At 44.3% G+C, this 26,907-nt stretch overlaps 1 protein-coding gene across 2 annotated transcripts in view; it reads left to right on the plus strand.

Moving 5' to 3' along the window:
• Positions 1–26,907, plus strand: part of CHM (CHM Rab escort protein) — an 84,005-nt gene that overhangs the window by 12,396 nt on the left and 44,702 nt on the right. Inside the window, exons 3-7 of one of the 2 annotated variants that reach the window (XM_077307682.1) lie at positions 11,684–11,756; positions 12,043–12,167; positions 19,543–19,939; positions 25,167–25,283; positions 26,432–26,552. In XM_077307682.1, the coding sequence (XP_077163797.1) occupies positions 11,684–11,756; positions 12,043–12,167; positions 19,543–19,939; positions 25,167–25,283; positions 26,432–26,552 (833 nt within the window). The remainder of the gene's footprint in view (positions 1–11,683; positions 11,757–12,042; positions 12,168–19,542; positions 19,940–25,166; positions 25,284–26,431; positions 26,553–26,907) is intronic. The other variant, XR_013226166.1, reaches the window with a different exon arrangement.

Below are 26,907 nucleotides of genomic sequence, written 5' to 3' on the forward strand. Positions count from 1 at the left end.
AAACCTTTTTGTGGTTGTTGCTACAATCACAAATGTTAAATTTCATACTGACTTCTTAAGGGAACAGAGAGAGAAATGCGAACTTGTGTCACACCAGTAAATCCTCTGTTTAACTTGCAGGGAGGTGTTGACTTTAAATCTCTTCCTTTGTAATAGGGGTTGGATAGAAAGCACAAGGGGAGGGAGAAGTGGGGAGAAACTGCAAGTCAAATGAAACTTTTGAAGTCCTTTGCGTGTGGCAGGCCTGCCGGGATTCATTACCCCTATACTGATCTTATTACTTTTAATCTCCCGCCACTGTTTTGCGTTTATCATAATATACCGCTTATGTGATGGTGGTAGATGGGCTGAAGTGGACCATTATAAACCACTGAGTAGCACCTCTGTTGATTTATAAACACTGTCCAGGCATCCCCCCATCAAGAGCAGCTAATCTTATTCAAAATAGTCACTTCCATTGCAGCTCGGCCATAAATTCCTGTAGTCATGTTTTAAAACCAAAGTTAGCTTCTGCCAAATTGTAATTGAAGGGGGCTCCATTTCTGGGCTCAAGCTATCCATCTCAATAAAATTGGGGGCGGGGGGGGGAAACACTGGGGGGGAAAATCCCATGGCTCTTTTTCAGTAGAGCTACATTTACTGTAGATATTAATGAGCTGTTGACGTGTGAAATTTCAAGGATGGATGTTAAGTGATTTAGAAAAGCAATTTGCAATTCAGACCGAGTGGCATGGCATTGACTTTAAACTTGAAGTTGCAAAAGTTGAGAATTAAATGTAGTTATGCAAGTGGCTGTTCGTGCATGCAGATCTTTCCTTCCCTGCAACCCCTGCCCCCTTTTTCCCCTCCTCATGCTAACCGTTTTAATTTCGAGCATCACACCCTTATTTTTTTCCCTATAATTTCCAAATACATTGGTGGGATAAACCTGTGCCAAAGGAAAGCAGTGTTTTTACTGATACGTAGATTTTATTGGGAGTGATTCAGAAACACAGGATAACATCAAATAGATAACAGTTTGAGAAAACAGCTTAGTTCAGTGTTTCTTTAGAGTACCTCAAGGCAATGAAATGTGTCGAGGAATGGGGGAAAAAATCACCGGCCAATGGATTCCGTGATGTCAAAGTGATGCCAGCAATTTAAGGCAACAAATAACTTTATCTTGCCTAAATGTGTGATGAAAAGGAAGAACTTTGAAGAACTGTTCAAACCTAAACTGGCTTCTTAAACTGGTGTTCGTTCCTTGTCAGATTTTTAGTAATGAGTATTGAGAGTTTAGTTCTCAGCAGGACGGTTGTGTTTCCGGGACTAAACCTTTGACAATAAGCTGGAAAGATACACACTGTAAAACAGGGGTAGTCAAACTGCGGCCCTCCAGATGTCCATGGACTACAATTCCCAGGAGCCCCTGCCAGCTTTTGCTGGCAGGGGCTCCTGGGAATTGTAGTCCATGGACATCTGGAGGGCCGCAGTTTGACTACCCCTGCTGTAAAATATGATGAAGAATAATTAAGGTAATGTAACAATAACAATGGGGCAATTTCTGGACTTTAAGGTGCGGCATTTCTATGTAGTAAACAAAAGAATTAAAAGCAATGTTTTGTTCAAGTTGCTTGGTTTTGTGCCGGGAAGTCAAAATTTGGTTGATGCCATGCTGTCTGTCCCAGAACAGAGAAGCTGGTTGGTCGACTATTTAAACTAATGATTTGCCTCTATCATTTCGATTGTATTTTTGTTTAAATAATTTCTAACCTTGTTCTCTCCATGGGAAGCACTTGGCAGACAGTTAAAAAATTAAATGCTATACGCAATTCTGGAAAAATGACAGTATAATATACTTGTATATTTTTTAAAAATGTGGCAGCCTGGTGAACAAATGAATCTTAAGAAACAGCATGCTTGGTACCAGCCGAACATTCTGTGATGAGAGAATTCTATAATCAAAGCTCCCTGTTTTGTATAGTGGTTCCCTCCCCCTGTCCGTGCAATTGGAGTTCAGACTTGAGTAACTAGGTAGGTTCATACAGGTCCACTGTTATTGTTGTTGTTATTGTTATTTGTTGTTGTTGTTGTTATTATTATCCTTTAATTTATATCCCGCCTCCCCCCGGAGGTTCGAGGCGGGTCACATAAAATCAATCCCCTAAAAACAGTAATAAGAACAATAAAACATAGTACATTAATCACAACAAGGCAAGACAAGAATGGCAGCCAGGTTCATGCAACTAACCCAATTTCCATAACCCCACTAAAAGGAAGAAAAAAAGGGGGGGCTGATGGCACATGCAGCCGCCACATTTGTGAGGGGGTGTGTGTGGCTCTCCCTTGCTGCCCGGCCTCAACTGAAAGCCTGGCGGAAGAGCTCCGTCTTGCAGGACCTGTGGAATGTTGAAAGTTCCTGCAAGGCCCGCAGCTTTTCCGGGAGCTCATTCCACCAGGTCGGGGCGAGGACCGAAAAGGCCCTGGCCCTGGTGAAGGCCAGGTGAGCTTCCATGTAGGACCCTGCTCCCAGATTCTGTAGGGCTTTAAAGATCCTAAATAGCACTGAAATTGAGCACAGAAATTAACTGATAACCAGTGTTATGTCCCTTAGTACAAATGAGGTAAGTGCTGTGTAATTTATATCCGTAATCCTGCTGCTGCATTTTGAACTAGTTATGGTGCGTCTACAAGTGCAACCCTGCATACAGTACTGTGTACAGTGGTCAAGTCTGGGTGGGATTAGAGCACCTGCTTTGAGGAAAGGCCCAGTTGGCATACCAATCAAATCTGATGAAGTGTACGTGCAAACCAAGGTTTATACTCAGAATTAAACCTTGTTAGTCTTTATGATGCCATTGGACTCAAACTTTGCTCAATCAAAGCTGGTTACAGAACAGATATAAAATGCTAGAGAGGGATCTGAGAGTTCGTATGTCTTACATAACCCTGAAACTGCAGGCCCAAGGGGATTGCAGCTCTAATTATTACAAGATCCAGAAATGATACCATCACATCAGGGTAGCACTTTAGAATATGCTCCGGAACTTTGTGTTCAAGCCATAGAGTTTGGAGTGGATCCTAGAGTGTCATCCCAAAGCCTGAAGTGACAACACAGATCAGTGCAACAGTGGCGAGCTTTGTCATTTTCCCAGGGCCGGCCTGTAATGGCCTGGCCTGGGAGGAGAAGCCCCTCCCCCCAATCTAGAAGCACTTGGCAAAGTCTTCATTTTCTCTTGGACTTCACCATGCACTTTATTGCCTCCCCATACTACAAAAATGCCTATCTTTCCAAAACTGTATTCATATATGCAGATTTTTTAAAAAGCTAAATAGATTCCATTTCCCCTGCTATACTTATATTATTCTGCCACGCTTTATGTGTGGAATTGCTGGGTGGTTCAAGCAGAGCTTTCTGAAACTCAAGCCCTCCAAGACTGTGGTCCTATGGTTAGGAAGGAAGAGGGCGGGTCAGGGAGCACGTTTACCCACTCTGGCCAGAACACAATTGAACATTGCCCCCCTGGCCAGGAATTTGGGGGTGATTCTGGATGCCTGGAGGCACACGTCATCAGGGTAGCCTACCAGGTGTTCTACCACCTCCGCCAGGCACCCTACTAGCACCCTACCTGTCTTCAGAACGCCTGGCCATGATGATCCATGCAACTATCACCTCCAGAATTGACTTCTGTAACTCGCTCTACGCGGGCCTGCCTTTGCCTCTGACCCAGAAATTTCAGCTGGTGCAAAATATAGCAGCTAGGGTCCTCACAGGAACATCTTGGAGAGCTCATATCCAGCCTGTATTGGTTACCAATTGTAGTCCAAATTAGGTTCAAGGTTCTGGTTCTGAGCTTCAAGGCTCTTCGTGGTCTGGGACCCACATATCTGAGAAACTGTCCTTTGCTTTATGCCCCCCACAGGGCTTTATACTCCAATTTGTTGGTGATTCCTGGCCCCCAGGAAGCCCACCCGGCCTCGGCCAGGGCCATGGCCTTTTCGGTCCTGGTCCCAACCTGGTGGAATGAACTCCCGAAAGAGCTGAGGGTCCTGTGGGAGTTTTCTGTGTTCTGCAGGGCCTGGAAAATGGAGCTTTTCCACTAGGTTTATGGCTGAGGCCATGGCACGGAAGATATTGGGTCCCTCCAGGAGAGAGACTCCAGGTGAGTCTATATTAGGCCAGACCATCCCTGGAACGAACCATCATCATGATGCCCCCATGATGCACCAGGAGGGGATTAGTTGTGGGATGGGAAGAGAGCTTTATTCGCCGCCAGGGTGTGTGTTATATTTTAATGGGGTTATAATAATTGTTTTATGTGGTGTTTTATTCTGTAACCCACCGTGACACAGTTTGCCGTTAATGGTGGGTAACCAATCCAATTTAATAGTAATAATAATAATACTGTTTGCCTCTGCTAATTTTGAAACTGGTAATTGCTCCAATACCAACAGATGCATTTCTTCCAGTTGGTAATACAACCTCGGCAGCAGCCGACAAGTTCTGCAGCAGTAATCTTCATTAAAATAATTTAACAAAAATGTCAGGACATAAACCAATCCTTTCCTGTTTATAAAATGAATCCAGCAATTCGAGACCCATATATCTGAATGTAATATTACTTCTGTGATTGAATCATTTTGTGAGAAATAGATTCCATTTAATTAAATGCATCTTGAACTCACGATTAAAATAAAGCATCACTAATTCTTTGAAGAAGGAAATAACATATCTGCTATTCTTGTCTTTCGTTCTACATCCGAACCAAGAAACTCCCCTCCCACACACAAAGTTGGAACTTTCACGGGGCATCTCATTTCCCCTTTTGCCACTGATTCTTCTATTCCTTCCCTAAACCCCCCCACACACAGTCTCTCCCCTTTTCCTGCCTCCTTTTCTCTTCCCTCCCCACCTTTATCTGCCCCTTTGTCTTCAGTTTCTCCCCCCTGAGCAGCCTTGTCCTAGGAAAATTGTGGCCCAGTTTTGTAGTGCTCGTCCAGGTCCACATGCAAGGTTTCTTATTTCTTATTTCTTAATTAGACTTGTATACCGCCACTCTTGGACCAGCCAGCTCGTGGTGGTTTACAATAAAACTTAAAGCGGCAGGTGCTCAGTTTATTATTTTGAGTTTATGGCTTTTTCGAAAGCACATTTTTTTTTAAAGATCTCAGTTTTTTTCTGCGAACCTGTGATATTTTTGAAGTTTGTGGAAACTTCTGACTTTCCCATTCGTAGGACATACCGTATTTGCCGGCGTATAAGAGGACTGAGCGTATAAGACGACTCCCCAACATTTCCAATAAAATATAGAGTTTGTTACATTACATTACAGTACTATGGGCCATTATGGGCAGCTATGTCTATCCCAACTGAAGTGCACCCAGCGTATAGGATGACGCGCCCCCCCCCCATTTGGAGGCATGTTTTTCAGGGGGGAAAGTAGTCTTATACGCCAGCAAATACTGTAACTATTCTCAGATTTGGCCCACTTCACTACTAGTCTCACAGTGGGGATTCAAAGAGGCATTGTTCTCCCACTTCCCACTTTCCTCACAACAACCACCCTGTGAGGTAGGTTAGGCTGAAAGTGTGTGAATGTCAGAATCTCCCGATTACTGCCATGATTTATGCTTGACCTGAGTGACTCCATCTTGTATCTGTGTGTCAGTATATTCTTGGTATATTCTTGTGACCCTGCGATGTTTGTGTAGTGATTTAATAACTGTTCCATTTTTGCCAGACTGCATATCTCCGTGAGTAGACTCTGTGAATGTCTCAAGGTTGAAGATGGGCCTGTTACCATCTGTGGCTCTCTGCCCGGACCGGCACCTGCAGGAGGGGGCTTTGAGCCTCTGGGAACCCGACTGGGTTTGGGCGGGAGAATTGTGTGTAAAAGCAGATGTATTGTACCTATTGAGTAGATTCGACTTTGAGGCGTCTAGGATCCTGAACTGCTATGCAATAAAGTTTTCTTTTATTCAGAAGTCTTGTTGCTAGACTGTCAGTTCCTGACAGTGCCATGAGCAAGGTCACCTGGCAAACCTTCATGGCCGGGCAGGGATTCCAACCTGAATTCCCAGAGAGTACTGACCATCTAAATCAGGGGTGGGCAAACTGTGGCCCTCCAGATTTGCTGGCAGGGGCTCCTTGGAATTGTAGTCTATGAACATCTGGAGGGCCACAGTTTGTCCACCCCTGATCTAAATGCTTCTCCAGGCTGGCTCTAACGTATGCCATGGATTGAAAACTTTTAATTAAAGCTGTTGTTGATGGGGGCCATTAATTAAAGTTTGCAGCCTGACAAAGAAGCTTGCCATAAATTGTCATCGTGCAGATTACTGTTGCTAACCTCTGGAACTAGAAGATATGTTGTTGTTGTTTTTTAATACAGGAGGGATGTGAAAATAATGAGGTGACTTTGGGGAAGACACTGTCTCTCTGTGTAACCTCACGGATTATTGTGGGGGCTCTTTCAACAGAAGGGTGGGGCCAAGAGACCACGAATGCTGCCCTCAGGTCCTATGGAGGAAGGGCGGAGTCTAATAAATCCCTCCCTTAATGCTCTTGAATCCAAAGTGCCCCCTGGCTTTGCACCAGTTCTTGAATTGGCCTGACCAAACAATGCCTCTCCTTAAATCCCTATATTGTTGTCCTTTCCATTCTAGGACCCAGCACAAACCCTCGCCGTGGCCTTGCTCCCCTTCTCTTTCACTCTTCCTCTGCCATATCTTGATACAACTTTCCTCTGCCTTTCAAGGGCTTCCCAGTCTCATAGGAGTTTGCCCTTGATCCTCCTCATATCAGGAACTGTCTGCCAGAATCCCTACTCAGTACCACTGCTCTCTCAGTTCCTTTGAAAACCTCAACACGCACTTGTTTCCATGAAGACTTGGCCCAGCTCATTTGTCCCCATTCCCTTCCAGAACTAAGGCTAGTTCTTCTCTCTGCATATCCTTGCTTCTCTTTCCTCTCTTTCTCCTCTGCTGTGACATACTTAGACTGTGAACTCCTTGGGGCAGGGCGCCTGACATCTTGTATTCTGTGGACTTTATGTGAGGCTAAGTACATCAAAGAGCCTCTTGTGGCGCAGAGTGGTAAGGCAGCAGAAATGCTGTCTGAAGCTGTCTGCCCGTGAGGCTGGGAGTTCAATCCCAGCAGCCGGCTCAAGGTTGACTCAGCCTTCCATCCTTCCGAGGTCGGTAAAATGAGTACCTAGCTTGCTGGGGGGTAAACAGTAATGACTGGGGAAGGCACTGGCAAACCACCCCGTATTGAGTCTGCCATGAAAACACTGGAGGGCGTCACCCCAAGGGTCAGATGCTTGCACAGGGGATACCTTTACCTTAAGTACATCAAACTGCTCCAGCCGTGCACAGGAGTTTCTAATCCCCCAGTTTCCCAAATGTTTAGTCTTCCTGAGTAGCATCCATATTTGGCCTGTGTTGGCATCACTCTTCATCATGGTTTGCTTTAGTTAACCATGGTTTTATGTTGCATCCAAACCGCTAAGCGGTAGATGGAAATTGGCTGTGAATTGAGATGTGAGACCAGGATTAGGAGTCAGTTTACCAATTTCTCGTCTGTCTGTTTGCAGGGCAACGAACAAATTTTGCTTGAGCTTATGCATACTCTTCATGGGCAAGGCTTAGCACAGTAAGCAAGCCATGGCTTTATTATACCTTTGGGATCTTAATGAGGGCCATAGTAGCAAACTCTAGTTAGTTCTAACCTTGGTTGAGCTTGATTGTGTATACATGACTATCTGTTTTTACTGCTAGTGTTTTGTAGGGGGAATCTGAGGGCGAGGCGAGAAATAATTCAGCTTTTTGGTTTTGATAAGTCAGGGTATTTACTGACATATCAATAAGCTGTGGGATCAGTCACACTCTTATTTTTAATCCGCCTGTGGCTAGCTTTGTTGGAGGCTCCAAAGTTATTTCTTAATGAAGGAGTAAGGAAGAGATGCTTCAAGTAATTAAATCTTGAGTTGTCCTGGTATGTGACGCATAAAAGCCACATGATGGTTGCAAAAAAGACTTTTTGCCACCATGTGTGATCTCATGTGATGGCTATTTTAATTATTGCAAAATGGTTTCCATAGATGGACCTAAAAGACAGAAAATTTCCTGAAATATGGAAGCAGCATGGAGTTGGGGGGGGATTTTTCCTGCTTTTTTGGGAAAACTACAGATTTGGGGGGAAATTGAAGTACTTACTGTCCTCTCAAACCTTGTTAAATCTTAGTGCTTTAACAACATAAAATGCACGATTGATAACTTAGGACAGGCTGTCTCATTCAGTGTTTCGTGAAATCCTGTGGTTTCTTAATGCCTCTGGAAGGGTTTCAGTGGGAGTGAATTCATTTTAAAAATAGCTTTAAAATTTGTTAAACATTTATCTGGCCATATGATAGATGGTCATATCGACTTACCCCCTCCTCCCCAAATGGCCAGTGATGGACCTGGAGGGGCTGGGAAGGGGAGAGGCCCCGGATGGGTGTGTACACAGCTATGCTTCCCAATCATATTCTCCACGATTGTGCCATTATTAGGTTTTCCTGAAGCCTGAGTAATGTTTCAGGGACTTCTGCGTGGCAAAAAAGCTGCAATATTTAACATTAATGAAATTTAAGAATTAAATGCTTTAATTTCGTACAAGCAAAATTGTAGATATACCCAGTGCTTTAGACAAAACTGCAAGCTGATGCACCCTATGCTGTCTTAACAAAATTAAGGTACATGTGCTATCCGGTTAGCGAGAGCTTGGTTCTCAGTGGGTTTCAGTTTTCCTCTGAGGTTTTGGTACATTTTCTGTCCCTCCTCTTTCTAACATCTTTTTTACTCCCTCCTGTAAGACAGGGCAATAAGCTATTTTTTGCCCAGTCAGTTGGTAAATGTGTCACCCTGGTCAGAGAGAGAGCGAAAAGATCAACCACTCAGGGTCAAACAGACAGCAGCAGACATACAACTGTTGAGAAGCAAGGAAAACCCTGCCTGTTCCCCTCATGAAGGGTCACTATCCTTTAGGTGCAGAACTGCATTTTGGATTTAAGAGTCGTCTGTGTCTACAGCACACCCATCTTGTCTTTAAAAGCATTTATCTCGCTTGAAAAGGGAAAACATTTAATGGGAATCCCCCCCCCCCAGCATTCCCCAAAATCTCCAGGTTTTTTCCTTGGGAAAAATGGGGAAAGGGGGGAGGGGAGGCCTCAGGAAAAAAAAATATTTTTCTTCTTCAAATTTTTCTAATCTGGCTTCTATTAAACTGATGCCAGGGTGGTGCTAATGTGGTGGCCAGATGTAAGCAACATAGGTTTCCAGTGTTGAATCAAATGCAGAGGGTTTTCTTTTTTTGGGATTGGGGGTGGCGGGGCTGAGATTTACTAAAATGCCGGTTGGTTTCTACCCCCCCCCCCCCGGTGGGATTAGCCAGCGCCAAAATAGGAATCCTTTAATAGATGCCTCTTCATGTGATGTGAAAAGTTTAGGATGAGATACAGAAGTCAATGTACGCCTGAGCTCTTAAAATTGATGTGACAGGGATTTCACGAGCAAAAGACAGCCGTTCTGATGATGGGAGACTTTCCCCCTCCTCCTACCCAGAAAGATCAAACGGAAGACAGATACATGCAAGCCATTCTCTGGAGAAATCACGAAGCGTCAGCGACTTCTTCTCGGACATCAGCGGCTTTGATTCATTTTTCCCGGGCCATTATAGCGCCGAGAGAGGCAGCTTTCCTAATTGACATTCCCCAAGAACAGATCTCTCTTGCCCCAGAGCACTCTTAAGGCCCTGTTGGGATTGCCTTGGCGTTCTCTTGTTCCAATGGAATAGTTGTTATATGTTTCAGTGTGGATATGTTTGTGCAAATGCATCTTCGACTGTCATGGAAGGAGCGATGGATCTCTGCCTAGCCAATCCACCTGCACCTTTCGTTTCTTGTTCTGGATTTAGCACAGCATCTCTGGATTTGTGTGGGATGTGAGTCCTTCAGGCTAAAAAGCTGTCAGCAGAGAGCAGCTCTCTAATGTTCCTGCTGGGTCTGAATTGCCACTAGTTTTACTTTGCTGGGGCTGCACATCTTGTTTGTGATTCCAGAACTGAATGTGTCTGTGTGTGTGGTGTTTGTGTGAAACTAACCAGACTTTTCATTGGCCTCTGTAGCCAGCCGCAATCCATTTCTGCTAAGGAATAAAATTGATAAGATAACAAAAGTTACCTTTTCTACGTGGCTTCTGCCTAGGAAATTCTACATGGCAGGGGCTCATGGGAATTGTAGTCCATGGACATCTGGAGGGCCACAGTTTGCCCACCCCTGCCCTATGCAGCTTGTTGATAGCAGAAACTATAACAAGAAAAATAATTTGTCTTGAAAATATTGAGAATACTCGTATTTTAAATTGAATAAATATTTCGCAAACAGGCAGATAGTGCAAATGTGCATAATCTACCAAGGCATGGGGCTCTGGGTTTCTTTTGTGGGGAGTGTATCAAAAGAGCCCCTTAGAGTAGATCTGAGCTGTGTGGTCAGAGTTCTACAGATTATGCCACCCACGTCTTGCTGCGGTCTCTCATCCAGCTGTAGTCCGGGGCTGTCAGACTTGTCCAGGTAAAGTTATGCCAGTGCCAGACACAGAATAAAGCTTCTCCCCTTTTTCTGGTTTGAGATGACATTGCATAGGCCAGGCCTAATGATTGCTGCTGTTGAACTTTTTGAAAGAAATTGGTAGGCATAGGGATGCCAGCCTCCAGGTGGGACCTGGGGATCCCCTGAAATTACAGCTCATCTCCAACCTATGGAGATCAGTTCCTCTAGAGAAAACGGATGCTTCAGAGGTGGATCACATGGCATTGTATCCCACCAGGGTCCCCCCCCCCCAAATCTCTAGGGATTTCCCAATCTTAATCAGGTAAACCTATCCCCCAACCCCATCTGCCACCTGTGGCTGTGGGGACCTGGTAACCCTAGGTAGACACCAGAAATGGTTTAGACTCAAATTATTAGGAAAAACTTTCCGTAACATTCTGTTTTGCAATGGAGAACTTAATTTTTGGTTAACACACTTTTTATGATAGAAAAATTTACTTGGCAAATGTATTGAGTGAGAGGCAGTTTGGTGTAGGGGTTATGAGTGAGGACTTCTAATCTTGTGAGCTGGATTTGATTCCCCACTCCCCCACATGCAGCCAGCTGGGTGACCTTGGGCTAGCCACAGCACTGATAAAACTGTTCTGACCTAGCAGTAATATCAGGGCTCTCTCAGCCTCACCCACCCCACAGGGTGTCTGTTGTGGGGAGAGGAAAGGAAGGTGACTGTAAGCCGCTTTGAGTCTCCTTCGGGTAGAGAAAAAGCAGCATATAAGAACCAACTCTTCTTCTTCCTTATCAATTCTGCTTTAATGTAAAATCTGTAGATATTTTGTCTGCTTCGGGGTATAGGGATTGGGGGTGGGGTTGTTTTCCGCAGTGTTATGCTCTAGAACAGGGGTAGTCAAACTGCAGCCCTCCTGATGCCCATGGACTACAATTCCCCTGGGAATTTTAGTCCATGGACATCTGGAGGACCACAATTTGACTACCCCTGCTCTAGAATGTGCTTGTAACCATCTTGGTTTATCGCCTCATCATTTAGATAATTGTAACAATATATTTGCAAAATGCCTTTTAAAAAAACGAGATTGGTTTTGTTTATTTTCAAACAGGAGAGCTTACTATGGAGGAAACTGGGCAAGTTTCAGTTTCTCAGGAATATTGTCCTGGATAAAAGATAACCAGGTGAGTTCACTTACATGAAATTCACCCTGTCTTATACATTCCGTTCATTTTGCGCTGATGTATGCTGCTCTTTGTTTGCATTTTGCTGCATAAAATAGGAATCTTCCCTGCAGTTTTTCCCCTTTCTGTTCTTGCATTTGGAGAAACACTCTCTACCATTGCCCAAAGAATGTATGTGTTGATAAAGGAACATTGAAATAAAATTAAAATAATGAACAACTTTCTGAGCTACCCAAGAAATACTGTTTTGTTTCTACCTTGTGGATTTTCTTTGTATTCTTGGAAGGAAAAGACTTACACTTGCGAAGAAATTGAGGCTTGGAAAGAACTTATCCTTGAGAATGAAGAAGGGATTCCTCTTAGCAAGGATGACAAAACCATTCTTAATGTTGAAGAGTTTTGCTATGCCAGGTAAGCTCCAGGGTATTGGTCTGCACCTAACTTTTAACAGGTGGTTTACTTGGACTTCTGCAGGAACAAGCAGCATGAGTCAAGGCAAATGGTTATTTAACTCCCTCCTTCCACAGCTAAACCAACTAAAGTTTTGACATAGCTCTCCCCTTTAGGTACTTTTATGGTTTGTGAACAGGAGCAAGGGTGGCAGCCAGTGGAAGGTTTGGGGAGCTCAGCTGCATAACAGGAGATCTTTGCTAAAGCCCCTGTTGCTCCCATTCTAAGGTTAAAAGAGTTGAAATCATTGCTTCATGTCTGCAGCATCAAATGAACATGAACATGCATAGAGCAGAACAATGTTCAAGTCCAGTGGCACCTTGAAGACCAGCATATCTTTATTCAAGGGATACTTGTCATGTGCATGCACACTTTTTCAGGTATATTGGAAATGAAGTTGGCAGTCCATACACATAGGGGAGCTGCAAATCAGCATACAGCATAATAAAGATGTTTAATAGATATGAGTACAAAACTTCTGCTTCAGTGTGTATGAACAAGTGTGCATGCACATGGAAGTTTATACCCAGAATAGAACCCAGAATAGGCTACAAAGATGGTGAGGGGTTTGAAGACCAAGTTGTATGAGGAAAGGTTGAGAGAGCTTGGTCTGTTGAGCCTGGAGAGAAGATGACTTAGAGGTAATATGATCACCATCTTCCAATAATTGAAGGCCTGTTGTAGAGAAAATGGAGCAGAATTGTTTACTAATATTTACTGATATTACTGCTCAGTCAGAACAGCTTTATCAGTGCTGTGGTGAGCCCAAGGTCACCCAGCTGGCTGCATGTGGGGAAGCGGGGAATCAAACTTGGTTTGTCAGATTAGGAGTCCACACTCCTAACCACTACACCAAGCTGGCACTTTGCAGGCTGAACATTGCTAAGTCCCTCAGCTTTTCCTCATAGGGTTTGGTCTCCAGGCCCTGGCTCATCCTTGTTGCTCTCCTCGCATTCTCTGCGCACAGTAATCCAGGTACCGTCTGATCAATGCAGTATTCAGCGGGACTATGACATCCTGTGATTTTGATGTGATGCATCTCTTGATATAGCCCAAGACTGTATTTGCCTCCTTTACTCCACCCCAACCCACTGTCTGCTCATATTTAGCTTACTGTCTACAAATACCCCAAGATCTCATTCACACACTGCTGCCCAGAAGTGTATCTCCCATCCAGCGTGCACCCTTCTCATTTTTGTGACTCAGATGTGTAACTTTGCCCTCTCTCTGCCTCCTCTACCTCACAAGGTGCTTGTGTTGGGGAAAGTGACTATAAGCTGCTTTGAGCCTCCTTAAGGTAGAGAAAAGCATCAGTTCTTTGACGCTTGAGGCTTTTGAACTCTGGTGCTGGAGAAGACTCTTGTGAGTCCCTTGGACTGCAAGGCGAACAAACCGGTCAGTCTTAGAGGAGATCAGCCCTGACTGTTCCTTAGAAGGCCAGATCCTGAAGATAAATCTCAAATACTTTGGCCACCTCATGAGAAGGAAGGACTCCCTGGAGAAGAGCCTAATGCTGGGAGCGATTGAGGGCAAAAGAAGAAGGGGAAGACAGAGAATGAGGTGGCTGGATGGAGTCACTGAAGCAGTAGGTGCAAACTTAAATGAACTCCAGGGAATGGTAGAGGACAGGAAGGCCTGGAGGATCATTGTCCATGGGGTCGCGCTGGGTCGGACATGACTTCGCAACTAACAACAAGGTAGAGAAAAGTGGAGTATAAAAACCTTCTTGTCTTCTAAATAAATAAATTGCTAGTTTTTGTGCTACCAAAAAGAGAAAGTGCAGTTTGTCTGATTACCCTCTTCACTGCCACCGCTGTCCCACATGTCTTTTTGTCCGTGCAAGTCCCATGATCCCCGGCTTTTCTGGGTCAAAAGGGTCCTCGCTCTCACACCACTGGGAAATCTCCTGGGATCCAGACCTTATGTTTTTATTGGTTGAAAACTGCAATTAATAAAATAGTTCCATATGGCAAGTTAACATCAAAGAATGGGCTTTTGCTCCACTTCTTCAGAGCTTACATGCTCTGGTTGTCTTTCCCTATTGTTGCTTACCTTTTTGAACTCCTAGGAAATAACCAAAGGAATATTTATTTTGAAAGGAAAAAAAAAGACAGCTGGGTAACGAAGGTACTATAGTATGCAAAGCCAAAATGAATGGCCATAGAACAAAGTACATCCTTCAAAGGGAAGAATACTGTCTCTGCAAGAAAGCAGCATTGGGCAGAGAGGGGGGACTTAGGCAAATGGCTGAAAAATAGTGAACACCTGTGCTGAATAAATTAACCAGCTGGCTGGCAATTTTTCTTTTGACCTATCAGAAGGGGTAGCTGTTAGGAGGCATTAATAAGACACATTGGCTTTGAGAGATACTTTTGTTGCTAGTATTAATTAATGAATGATGCTAGAGAACATGCAGAATTTACACCACTTTCAGCTGCAGATGGATTCTTTTTGGGAATTAGTATTGCATACGAAGATTTACATTTGAGTGATTCTCCCCCTCCCCAGGACTGTTATTCTGTTTAGAGACCGGGGTTGATAATAACTGGTATTATTTCTTATGTATACTAATTGGGAACTGGATGGTCTCTTCTCAGATCTTTTTTGTTAAATGGACATTCTCTTTTCTTTCACTACCCAGCGAAGAAGATAGGAAATATTTTATGTAAAAGGTTCTATTGTGAACTTCACAGCATGATACTAGAGAGGAACTAGGTCTGCAGGTTATGGAGAGCCACATTTGCAGTTCCCATCAACCAAAAGAGCCAAATGACTACTGTTGCATTGGCACATCACCTCAAACAAGCTCAAATAATACATAGCATAACCCCTTTTAATTACCAGAACACCTCTGAGCATCTTTAACCGCTCCCGCGGAGCGGATAAAATAAAACAGTAAGGGCCCCGAGGGCGGGCCCTGTCTGGGATGAGGAAGCGTTCGCGCCTGCCGATTGGGCCCTCCGTGCAGCTCACGACTCGTGATTGGTTGCTTGCCGCCGGACTGACGAATCGGGAGGTGCAAAGCCCCATGGCTGGCCTCGGGTGCGGGGGGGGGGTGCGGGAAGGCGGAGAGGCTCCCCAGCAATGACACGAGGCCCGCTAGTGCCTGCCGTATTTAAAGTACAGTGGGCTTAGTTTCAAGTTTAATTATATTTCCCCCATTCTTGGTATTTATAGCATTCAACAGATATCTGTCCCATTCTACCACCTTATTCATAGAATCATAGAATCATAGAGTTGGAAGGGGCCATACAGGCCATCTAGTCCAACCCCCTGCTCAACGCAGGATTAGCCCTAAGCATCCTAAAGCATCCAAGAAAAGTGTGTATCCAACCTTTGCTTGAAGACTGCCAGTGAGGGGGAGCTCACCACCTCCTTAGGCAGCCTATTCCACTGCTGAACTACTCTGACTGTGAAATTTTTTTCCCTGATATCTAGCCTATATCGTTGTACTTGTAGTTTAAACCCATTACTGTGGGTGCTTTCCTCTGCAGCCAATGGGAACAGCATCCTGCCCTCCTCAAAAATGACAACCTTTCAAATACTTAAGGAGGGTTATCATGTCCCCGCTCAACCTCCTTTTCTCCAGGCTGAGCATTCCCAAGTCCTTCAACCTATCTTCATAGGGCTTGGTCCCTTGGCCCCAGATCATCTTCGTCGCTCTCCTCTGTACCCTTTCAATTTTATCCACATCCTTCTTGAAGTGAGGCCTCCAGAACTGCACACAGTACTCCAGGTGTGGTCTGACCAGTGCCGTACACAATGGGACTATGGCATCTTGTGATTTTGATGTGATGCCTCTGTTGATACAGCCCAAAATAGCATTTGCCTTTTTTACTGCTGCATCACACTGCCTGCTCATGTTTAGTTTACAATCCACAAGTACCCCAAGGTCTCGTTCACACACAGTGTTACCTAGAAGCGTATCCCCCATCCAGTAGGCATGCTTTCCAGTTGCATACATTGAGCTCAAATATAGATAACCCCTACATCTCTACAACCTTGATGTAATCATCAGTTTAGCATTTTATCTTGTTCCCTACAAGGATAGATTTCAGGTGGGTAGCCATGTTTGTCTGTAGCCATGTTTGTCCACCTCTCACCCACCAGCCCACACACACATGCAACTAACATTTAGTGGTTTCCTGATTATGACCATGAAGGTTAGCATGGCTAACAGCCATTGATGGATCACTCCTTCCTGAATCTGGCAGGGGCTCCTGGGAATTGTAGTCCATGGACATCTGGAAGGCCGCAGTTTGACTACCCCTGATCTAGACCCATGAATTTTGAACTCATCCAAACTACCGGCCATAATATGTTCTGTGACACTCAGTTCCATATGTCAATTGTGCGTTGTACAATGAAGTATTTTCATTTGCTGGTCTTGAAACTACAATGTACCTGAGATGGGTTTGTGGGAAGGTCCCCTTTCTTCACATTTTCCATATTCATCACGTTCTAAACCTTCATCATGTTCTCTCTTGCTATCTTTCTCCCATGTAAACTGAAGGGCCCCAAACCACTTGGAAATGAAGAAATCTGCAAGGATTCCCTTATATGTCTAACTGAGGAAAAAGTGAACCTTCTAGGGACACTGGTCTTCCTTCCTTTATGCGTAAACTAGGGGGCAAAGACCACTTTAAAAATGGGCTAGAAGGGGCCCCCCCCTTGATAACTACCGCATTGGGAGAGCAGGGCACAGGGTGGTGTGGCAGATCCTGTTTTTAAAGCATCCTAAGAGGGGCAAGAGGACCAAGCGCTCACACAGGAGCTCCCCCTCCCCATGTCCCTGTGGCAAGAAGGGGGGGCAGGTGGCGACTCATAGGGTGCTTTTAAAAAGGGATGAGGTGTGCTATCCTCTGTCCTGCTCCACCTGGAACCACTGTGGGAGCTGCCAATGTTCACCACTGGGAAAGCAGAGTGGAAGATGCAGCAGCGATGCCAGCTGGTGGGGGGGAGATGCCATCTCCCAGGCTGCTCTAAAAGCAGGTGGTGGGGCTCCTCCAGTGCTCGCTGTGGGAGGGCAGGGAGAGGTGGGTGGAGGAGGCAGTGTTGAAGGTTGGCCCTAGGCCGCTTAGAAAGTAAGCCTCAGTGGCATGCTTTCCATGCCACTTTCCCCATGTGTCTGGGGGGGGGGGCACTGCTGGTTTGTAGGCAGCAGTAAAAGCAGGGTGGGAGTTGATGGGAGGCCCTGGCACCAACTCTGGCAATGGGAGGCTGGGAGCCACTGGTGGCATCCCCCCTAAAGCCAGCTGTTGGGGCAGAAGGCTGGGAGACGTGGGGTGGGCACCCGTGCCCCAGTATGGCAGCTCTTTCAGGGGGGACAACTGGTGGCGAGGGTGCCAAAGAAAATGGGGACAGCATCCGTTGATGGATATGGAGGCAGGAAGGCTGGGCAGAAGAGTACACAGCCATGGCAGAGGCCAGCTGTGCTCCTGGGGCTGCATGATGAAGAGGAGGCTATGGCAAGGGTGGGCAAGACTTGTGGGAGGACTCCCCCCCCCCCCAGGGCCAATCAGAGGCTCTGTGGTGGTTACTGACTGCGCGCCTGGTTCTCTGAAGGGCCCTCAAGCTAGAGGGCTGGCACACCGTAAGAAGTACCCTGCACATTTTATTATATAGGACAGATAAAACACAGAATTCTAAGAAGCTCCAAAGATTCTTAGAATTCTGTCTCCCTGGACACAGGTTGTAAAATGACTAGCAATTTTAATTTCAAAATATACCTTTCAGTAAAATCTATAGGACTATTCTGAGGCTTACTACCTCAGAAGTTATTCCAGGAGTCTTTCTTTAGTCAATATAACAGGCTGCTAATTACAGAAGGACACCAAGTCCTAACAAATTAAAGGGCCTTTGCCTCCGGCAACGGAGGAAACTCAACCTTCTATTGATAGCCCCCAAAGCTTTAGGGCTGTTATCGTTTTCACATTGCAGTTCATTAATTGTCAGCGAAGCTTTAAAAACATTTGCTTGATGGACTAATGGCTGAGTGGTTGAAAGATAAAAAGGTAATGCAAAATTATCGCTGACCCCTCCCCATTTAGAATGACACCGGCTTGATTCATCTCTGTCGGTAACGTAAACCGAAATCGCAAGTTCAGAAGCAAAGGTTTGCTGAGGTAGGCTTCATTGAAGTCGAAGATTAAAAAACGAGGTGAGATGAAATAGGGAGTGCCTCCTTAGAAGGCGGATGTCAAAAAGATATTTCCCTTAAGAGGAGAAGGAAGAAGCACTGACCTCCCTCTTTTGATCTGCTTAATTTTATCCTGGTAGGCAATCGAAGGGCTTTGTTGGGAATGGCAACTGCAAGATTTTAAGGCGTACTTACATTTTATTAAAATTGTGTAGGCATGACTAGTAAAAATTAAGAGATAAAGTTTTATGTGTGCACAATCCGCAACATACAGCCCCTTCTGTACTACCGTATTTGCCGGCGTATAAGACGACCCCCCAACATTTCCACTCAGAATACAGAGTTTGTTACATTACATTACAGTACTATGGGCCACTGTGGGCAGCTATGTCTATCCCAACTGAAGTGCACCCGGCGTATAGGACGACCCCCCCCCCCCCCACTTGGAGGCATGTTTTTCAGGGGGGAAAGTAGTCTTATACACCAGCAAATACTGTATTTATTTTTCCATCCAAGCTATCCTTTCACCTCTTTTATACCTCATATATTCGCATATAAGCTTAGTTTTTCAGCACCTTTTTTCACACTGAAAACGCCCTCCTCAGTTTATACACGGGTATATACGGTAATTGAAATAAAAGCCTGCTCCAGCCAGCCCATTGTTGCTCTGGCAGCTTGTAGTTTGACTGAGGGACTCTGATCTTTTTTTTTCCTTTTGCCTTCACTTCTTCCTCTTCTTAATCACTTCTTCCAAACTATTTTTTTGGTTTCTGTGGGTTAAAAGCACGGTACAAAAACCAGCAGCTCTTGACCTTTCTGTATTTGTTGGGGGGGGGGGGGAGGCTGGATGGGAGAGCCTCGGATGATGGAGCATTTCCCACCCTCGGCTTATACGCGGGTCAATAAGTTTGCCCCGATTTTGTGGCAGAAGTAGGTGCCTCGGCTTATATGCAAATATATACGGTAAGTGTTGTTGTTTGTCAACATTCTTTTGCAAGACTTTCCTCTTGAGCTTCCATAAGCAGTTCAGCCAGGGTCTTGAGGCCAAACAATCAGTTTACTGTATTCTGTAAATATACTGGAAGAACATGAACTTGGTAAACTCGGCGTCACTTGTCCAAGGGTCCTTTGTACTTAGCTAGTTTCAAGGCTGCTGAATTCAAGGACTGTTTCTTCTTTTCCTTTTCTTTAAATCAGTCAGGATTCAGTGGAAGATGCAGAAGAAGTTGGTGCGCTGCCCAAGCTCTCTGCCTCGGTTACCCCTGCTGCTAGTGAGGTTGTAGAGGAAGCTTGCACTACCACGGATGAGGAGCACATATCTTTAGAAGGTCAATCATCAGGAGACAAAGGTGGAGAACATTTCCCGGAAAGTCCTGCAGGAAACAGTGCAGAATGCGCAGGCGACAGTGATGGCGTGGAAGTCACCTCTGTAGGAGAGGAGCACAATGGCAACATAACCTCCGATTTGTCAGTATCAGGAATAGAAAACAACGAATCTGCATCAATAACGGATGCTACTGCTGAACCGAAGCAAATTACTTATCCCCAAATTGTTAAAGAAGGCAGGCGATTTAATATTGATTTAACTTCCAAGGTAGGGAATTCATTGACTTTTCTTTCTCTTAAAAAAAAAACCCTGTTTACTTCATTAAAGTAACTCCTTTGGAAGCTTCAAAGAGTATGCAGGGTAATTATGATGGTATTTGGATCTCGCATTCTGCTTTGTAAGGAGCATAGGTCGCTTTCCAGAAGACGCACACTTTAAAGGCGTTTCTTTTAAAAAGTAGACGGGTCTAAAAGCACATTTTGATCTTTTTTCTTTCAGACCATCCAAAGTTTTAGCACAGATGTGAACCTTTTCCTTTGGGGGTGGTGCTTTGCAAAAAAAAAAGAAAAAAGCAAATAAATAGAAATTAGACCAGGATTAAGAAATGGAATGCAAAGTGCACTAGACCCTCAAATTCCTTGCTGCTTAAGGATGAATCTTCTCCCAACAGTCATAGATTCATCTCATTGTGTGATGCAAGACCCTTTCATTGGTGGAACAGCCAGTTTGGTGTTAGTGGTTAGGAGCGTGGACTTCTAATCTGGTGAGCCGGGGTTGTCTCCCCGCTCTGCCACGTGCAGCCATGGGCTCACCGCAGCATTTATAAAGCTGTTGTGACCGAGCAGTAATGTCAGGGCTCTCTCAGCCCCACCTCCCTCACAGGGTGTCTGTTGTGGGGAGAGGAAGGGAAGGTGATTGGAAGCCCCTTTGAGACCCCTGATAGAGCTTTTCTGACCAAGCAGTAATATCAGGGCTCTCTCAGCCCCACCCACCTCACAGGGTGTCTGTTCTGGGGAGAGGAAGGCATAAGCCCCTTTGAGATTCCTTCTGGTAGAGAAAAACGACATACAAGAACAAACTCTCCTTCTTCAAAATTGGAATCTGAAGATCTAGTCTGTTGTCATCAGCATTTTATTTGCTTTTTCAAAATTGCAGAGGGACTAAACAAGTGCAAAATATCCCACTGTCTTTTAAGCAGACCAATTTCTTTATCCCTCCATAGGCAAATAATTGGTCCTCATCCAGCTGTTTATTAGGGTTCTTTTTAATTTAGAAGAGGGATTTGTATGCATCCCATGGAAGTTCCCCAACTATTTAGAATTTTGCTTTGTTTATAACTTGCAGAAGTTGTTATCCTACTGAGAGGCAATTGGCTAGCAACTTTACTATTTGAGGGAATTATTATCCGAATCGGATCTTTCTGGCTCTTTCTGTTTGCCAATTGTCCATTCCAAGGTTGATTTTGTATTTTCTACTACTTAATGATACGATCAAATAATGATATAAGAGTGAATGTTGTAGATCAGGGGTAGTCAACCTGTGGTCCTCCAGATGTCCATGGACTACAATTCCCATGAGCCCCTGCCAGCGTTTGCTGGCAGGGGCTCATGGGAATTGTAGTCCATGGACATCTGGAGGACCACAGGTTGACTACCCCTGTTGTAGATGGCTTCTTCTACATCTTTAAGCAAATAAAAAAGCATCAATTGTAAGATTCAGGACTCTCTGTCCAATACCACAGGGAGAAATGCAGAATGCATACAGACCTAATTTAGTGCTGCAAGGCATCTTTGGTATGGAATGAACAGAGTTTAATTGTCCTCTGCTTATTAGGAGGCCAGTGTTGGGGGCTGCCCTAGTTAGGTTCCTCCCCAGATGTGCAGATCAGTATTTCTTTACAAATATTTATTTGAAAAGATGTGCCGTGCTTCTCTAGTAACTCTACCTGGTGAAACACGATATCCTTAGTAAAGTAAAATCTTTCCGTTTACAACATAAACCATAAATTGTAAAAGATTACCGTAATATTCTGCTGCAAATGGCAATAATAAACCAGCCCGTGTCAGTATCCAGCAGGTTAGGTTGGGTTGTTCGGCTTCTTTAGAAGGTTTTATTGTATTTGGGGGTTTTATGGGGGTTTTATTGTCGTGACCCGCCATGAGCCTTGTGGGAGTGGCGGGCTATAAATCAAAATAAAATAAATAAATAAATAAATAAATAAATAAATAAATAAATAAATAAATAAATAAATAAATAAATAAATAAATAAATAAATAAATAAATAAATAAAAGCCCTCCTGAAAAAGACTTGACCTACATAATATGCAGAGACCGGTTTCTTTTCTTCCTTTTTTCCAAGAAAGAAGCCCTTATTCAGTCCTGAGCATGTTCCTGGAAGCATGGACCATTGGATGCAGTTGATTATGTGGGAGGGGAGGAAAACAGAGGGTAATGTGGGAAACTAACCACTCTAATCCCCTAATGAGGATCCCCAATATACTGCCCTTGGGGACCATGATTCCCACCAAGATTTTTCCTGGTGCCCACCAAGTATTTTAGGGATGGGAGTGGAGTATTCACAGCAGGGCTTCTGATTGGCCATAGACTGTATTGATTAAATACAGTACATTTTTTAAAATGCTCTTTTGTCCCCTGAATGAGGGGTTCCAGTGTGTGTGTGTGTGTACCTCCTGTGGCAGGCCTTTTGCCTTTGCGCCCATCATGCTAGGTCAAAATTCCAGAGATGTCCAGGTTGGGGACCCCTGCCCTTAAGAGCTCATAGCGTCCTGAAGTGAAGATGTGTGAGTTACAGTAGCGATCCCCAACCTGTGGGCCGCGGACCACATGTGGTCCTTCGACTAATTGGAGGTGGGCCCCAAAGGACGCCTTCTCCCCCCACCCGACCCTTTACTTCATCCCCCCCCCAGCCCTTTCCAACACACTTCATTGTTGTGGCGGGTCTGTATCTTATTTTGAAGGGATGTTTAAACATTACCATAGCGATCAGAGAGCGTTAGGGCAGTGGTTGAGAGTATAGGAGTAAACTACCCCCCCCCCACTGGGCCTCAGTAAAAGGCATTGAGTGGTCCCCGGTGATAAAAAGGTTGGGGACTACTGAGTTACAGGAAATCTTCCAATAATTTATCCCCCCCCAGTAATTCCTTCCAGGGGCCCCAATTTATATTTCTAAACAAAGGATTAACTGGAGTCATTAATACTGCATTTTGTTTCTCCTGGGTATAATTCCTTACTCGATAGACCTTCAGCTGACAACGTTTAAAATATTTGTAGCCGGCCATTCTGCCTTTATAGGTCCACAAGGCAGCTTATCACAGAACTAAACCCTCAAATACAGTTTAAAGCTCAAGCCATTCAAGATATGCAGCCACAAGAAGTAAATAGGGTTGCCAGTCTCTTGGTGGTCCCTGGACATCTCCCAGAATTACAGCTCAACTCCAGGCAATGAGCTGGAGAATACAGCTGCTTTAGAGGGTAGACTCTATGACTCTATACCAGGGGTAGGCAAACTACGGCCCTCCCGATGTCCACGGACTACAATTCCCATGAGCCCCTGCCAGCGTTCGCTGGCAGGGGCTCACGGGAATTGTAGTCCGTGGACATCTGGAGGGCCGCAGTTTGACTACCCCTGCTCTATACCCTGCAGAGCTTCTTCCTGTGCCCAAACTCTGCCCTAGGAGTAAACAGAAAAAGCAAGCTCCAGTTTAAAAAAAAAGAGGACTGATTTCTCCACAGCAGATTCAGAGATCAAAAGACCTAAAAAAAAAACTGTTGCATTAGCCTTTCATCGTCCGGTTAAGGGGTGGGTGGGGGAGGGGGAGTTGAACTTACTTTGCCAAGGTGTACCAAAGATAACAGCTAATTTTGCATTCTACCTATCATATTTCAGACGCCCGAGACACATGAGAAAAGGCTCCTGAAGATGATCTAAGGATCTTGATACATTCATGGGGGGGAGGATGTGTGATTCTGGTCCCAGAATGTTTGGGACCATGGGTATTCAAATTGACCTCGGATGACATGGTTCTAATTTGGTGACCCAACTCCCACCTCTCTTGTTAGACTTGCAAAATTAGCTTCTCGTGGCTGCAAAGTCTTTGAGAATGATAGCACTGCATAAGTAACTTTCTCCAGTGGAGCATTGCTTTTTAAGTCAGGTCATCCATCTTGCACTAAGGGTTTTACATTCATGTCCTTCCAAGAATGTGTAATAAATTTTTAGCTTATACAAAGCAAGTAAAGGTATTAGAAGATTAAGCTTTATGGTCCTAACTTGTAAGCATAGGAGCGCTGTGCTTTCTGGGATATTTAAAAGTTTGGGGATAAAAGAGCAGGAAGTTTGCCATCTGAAACTAACATAGAGAGCAGATGTATGACAAATGCTTCTTATAATAGTATATATAATTCCAATCTCCGGAAAATCATGCAAGATTTGTGTCGTGTTGCAGACGGAAGCTGTTTGTGCCCTGATACCTTGGTATGCTGGTTTTGGAGGGTGCTTGTAAAAGTCTCTAAAGCTTTCCATGAAAATTTTGTGGCAGGGAGTTTCCTAGATTCATAAGGATATCTCCTCATCTTTAACTTCACTTAGCTTTAAATGACCACTCCATCTTGGACTGGCAGTGTCTATGGTCATTCTTGATTTTTGTTCACTGACTAGCTTGCATCCTGCCTCCATTCCCTATTTTGTTCTTTCTGGCTCTGTGGCTTGGATCCAAAGCATCACACAGTGTCCTACTGGCACATATATAGCTTTGTAGCTCCCTCTTCCAGCGGCAGCAATTCTGTAGTCAAGGGACCTTTCTAAAGCCTATGAGGAAAGATGGGACACTTCTGCCAAATGGCAGAATCACACCCCACCACATCTGAGGAAGCTCTTTTGTTCATTTACGTTGGTTTTGGTGATTGGACCCCAAAACCCAACGATCAATTGCTTCAGAGGTTGTCCAAAGGCACCAAAAGAGAGAGTGGTTCTTTGTCTCCTCATGTTTCCTGATTGAGTTTTAAAGAGTTGTTCATCGCTCCCTTTTAAATTCAATCTAGAAGTATGACTGACTTGAATTTCTTCTCTTGCTGTTTCTGGAGAACATCTGAGATGATTCCTCTGGATTCAAATTGACAGCATTCTACCCTGCATTCTGCCGGGAAACTCTGAAGCTTTAAAGGGTCTCTGCATGGGAATGTTGGAATAAACACAGCAATTATTGGCTGTTGGTTTTCTGCATGTCTACATGGGCATGAAAGTTCATTTAGATCACAGACTTAATCTGCATGATACTGAGGTAATCGTCCACATAGAGAACTGGAGGTTCAGAACTGATATGCAGAAGTACCATTGTTTAAGTCTAATTTTAAAATTGCAAAATGTTTTATAGCCATGATTGCCTTTTCTTGTTGACGATGCTGTTAAGAAAAAAAACAGTTAATTAAAATACATGTTTTCTTCAAAAGTACAACCTTTTTTTTTTTTGTACAGTTACTATATTCCCGAGGACCGTTGATTGACCTTCTGATTAAGTCCAATGTCAGCCGATATGCTGAGTTTAAAAACGTCACCCGGATTCTTGCATTTCGAGACGGGAGAGTGGAACAGGTACTGCCGTAGACTGGATCTCAAAAGCCCTTTGTTTTTGTCTTTTGAAGAAAAATTAAATCATATTGACCTGACTGGTCAAGAGGGCGACTTTAGCTAGTTTTTTTTCGCTTGCCGTCTTGTCATTTTTTTAGTAATTGTAATTATGGGTTTTATTGTGTTTTTATTCTTTTATTATGTGAACCGCCGTGAGCCTAATGGGGAACAGCGGTATATAAATTTAAATAATAAATAAATAAATGTTTTGATTGGACATTAGGGGGTCTGTTTGGAACTCCTGCAGGTTTTCTACAAGATAAATAGGAGCTATCTGACTTGGACAGGACACTTAAGTCCTCCCACTGCCTCTGTTTCCTTTGTCACAAGCTGAATTGGCAAGTTGTTTAAGGTCAGGAAGAGGGCATGGTGGTGGGACTGAGCTTGTCTCGATTGGCCTAGATCCCTTGCTGAATGCATCTCTTTATCCTTAAAAACCGCAGAAGAGCCATTGACGAGTCTCTTCGGATCGTATCGAGTTTGGCCCTTAAACTCTCATTAACGTCTTTGCAGCCATCATTTAACAATCTCTCTATTCCCTCCTGGAATATCTCTGTTCATTCACAGTCATAATAGCATTAGACAATTGTCCAACCTTTCCATAAACTGTAATGCTATTTATTGCTAGCTATAGTCCCTGTATTACAGAATGACCAAAGAAGAGAATTCAGTAGGCCTCTGCTGAAGGTCCCCACTTTGTGTCCAAGTGATGGTTCACATAGCCAAGTTGTTAAGACTAAGTGGTCTCCAGGTTCATTCATTGTTCTCCATTGGGAGGGACATTCTGTTGGCTTAATGAAGGCATCGTGAATTTTTTGGCAGAGCTAAGAGAGAAAGGTCCCTTCCATTTTAAGCCCATTGTCTGCCAAGGCATTGATCTATCACAGCCAGTATTGTCTATTCAGACTGGCAGGAGTTCTCCGGGATCTCAGGCTGAGGTCTTTCATATCCCTTACTGAATGATCCTTTCAACTGGAGATGCTGGGAATTAAACCTGGGTCCTTCTACATGTTAAGCAAATGCTCTGCCACTGAACCACAGACCCTGACGGCCTCGGCTGCTTATTTCTGTGGCCGGAGGAAACAACGTCCTACAAAGTCAGTGTCTTTCAGGTGCCCTGTTCCAGAGCAGACGTCTTCAACAGAAAGCAGTTGACCATGGTGGAAAAGAGAATGCTGATGAGATTCCTGACATTTTGCCTGGACTATGAAGAGCACCCAGATGAATATCAAGGTATATATCTCTTGAATGTCCTTTTTTTTTCGGTGGGGAGCCATGTTGTTCTGAAGCAGCAAAACTCAGCTTGAGCTCGGTGGCACCTTTAAGACCAACAAAGTTTAGTTCTGGGTATAAGCTTCTGTGTGCATGCACACTTCATCAGATATTTGTTTGTGTATGGATGCGTTTCTCTACCTTATTTCCTCCATTTCCCTGACATTTCCATATTAAATGCGAAATCCCGTTTCTTAAATTTATATGTCTTTTGATTATGGACCATCTTGTAATGATCCTAGAATGATTCTGATCCTAGAATCCTAGAATTGGAAGGAATCTCCTGGGTCATCTGGTCCAACCCCCTGTGCTATGC

This window comes from Paroedura picta, chromosome 13, assembly GCF_049243985.1.
Source record: "Paroedura picta isolate Pp20150507F chromosome 13, Ppicta_v3.0, whole genome shotgun sequence".
In the NCBI taxonomy this organism is placed as follows: domain Eukaryota; kingdom Metazoa; phylum Chordata; class Lepidosauria; order Squamata; family Gekkonidae; genus Paroedura; species Paroedura picta.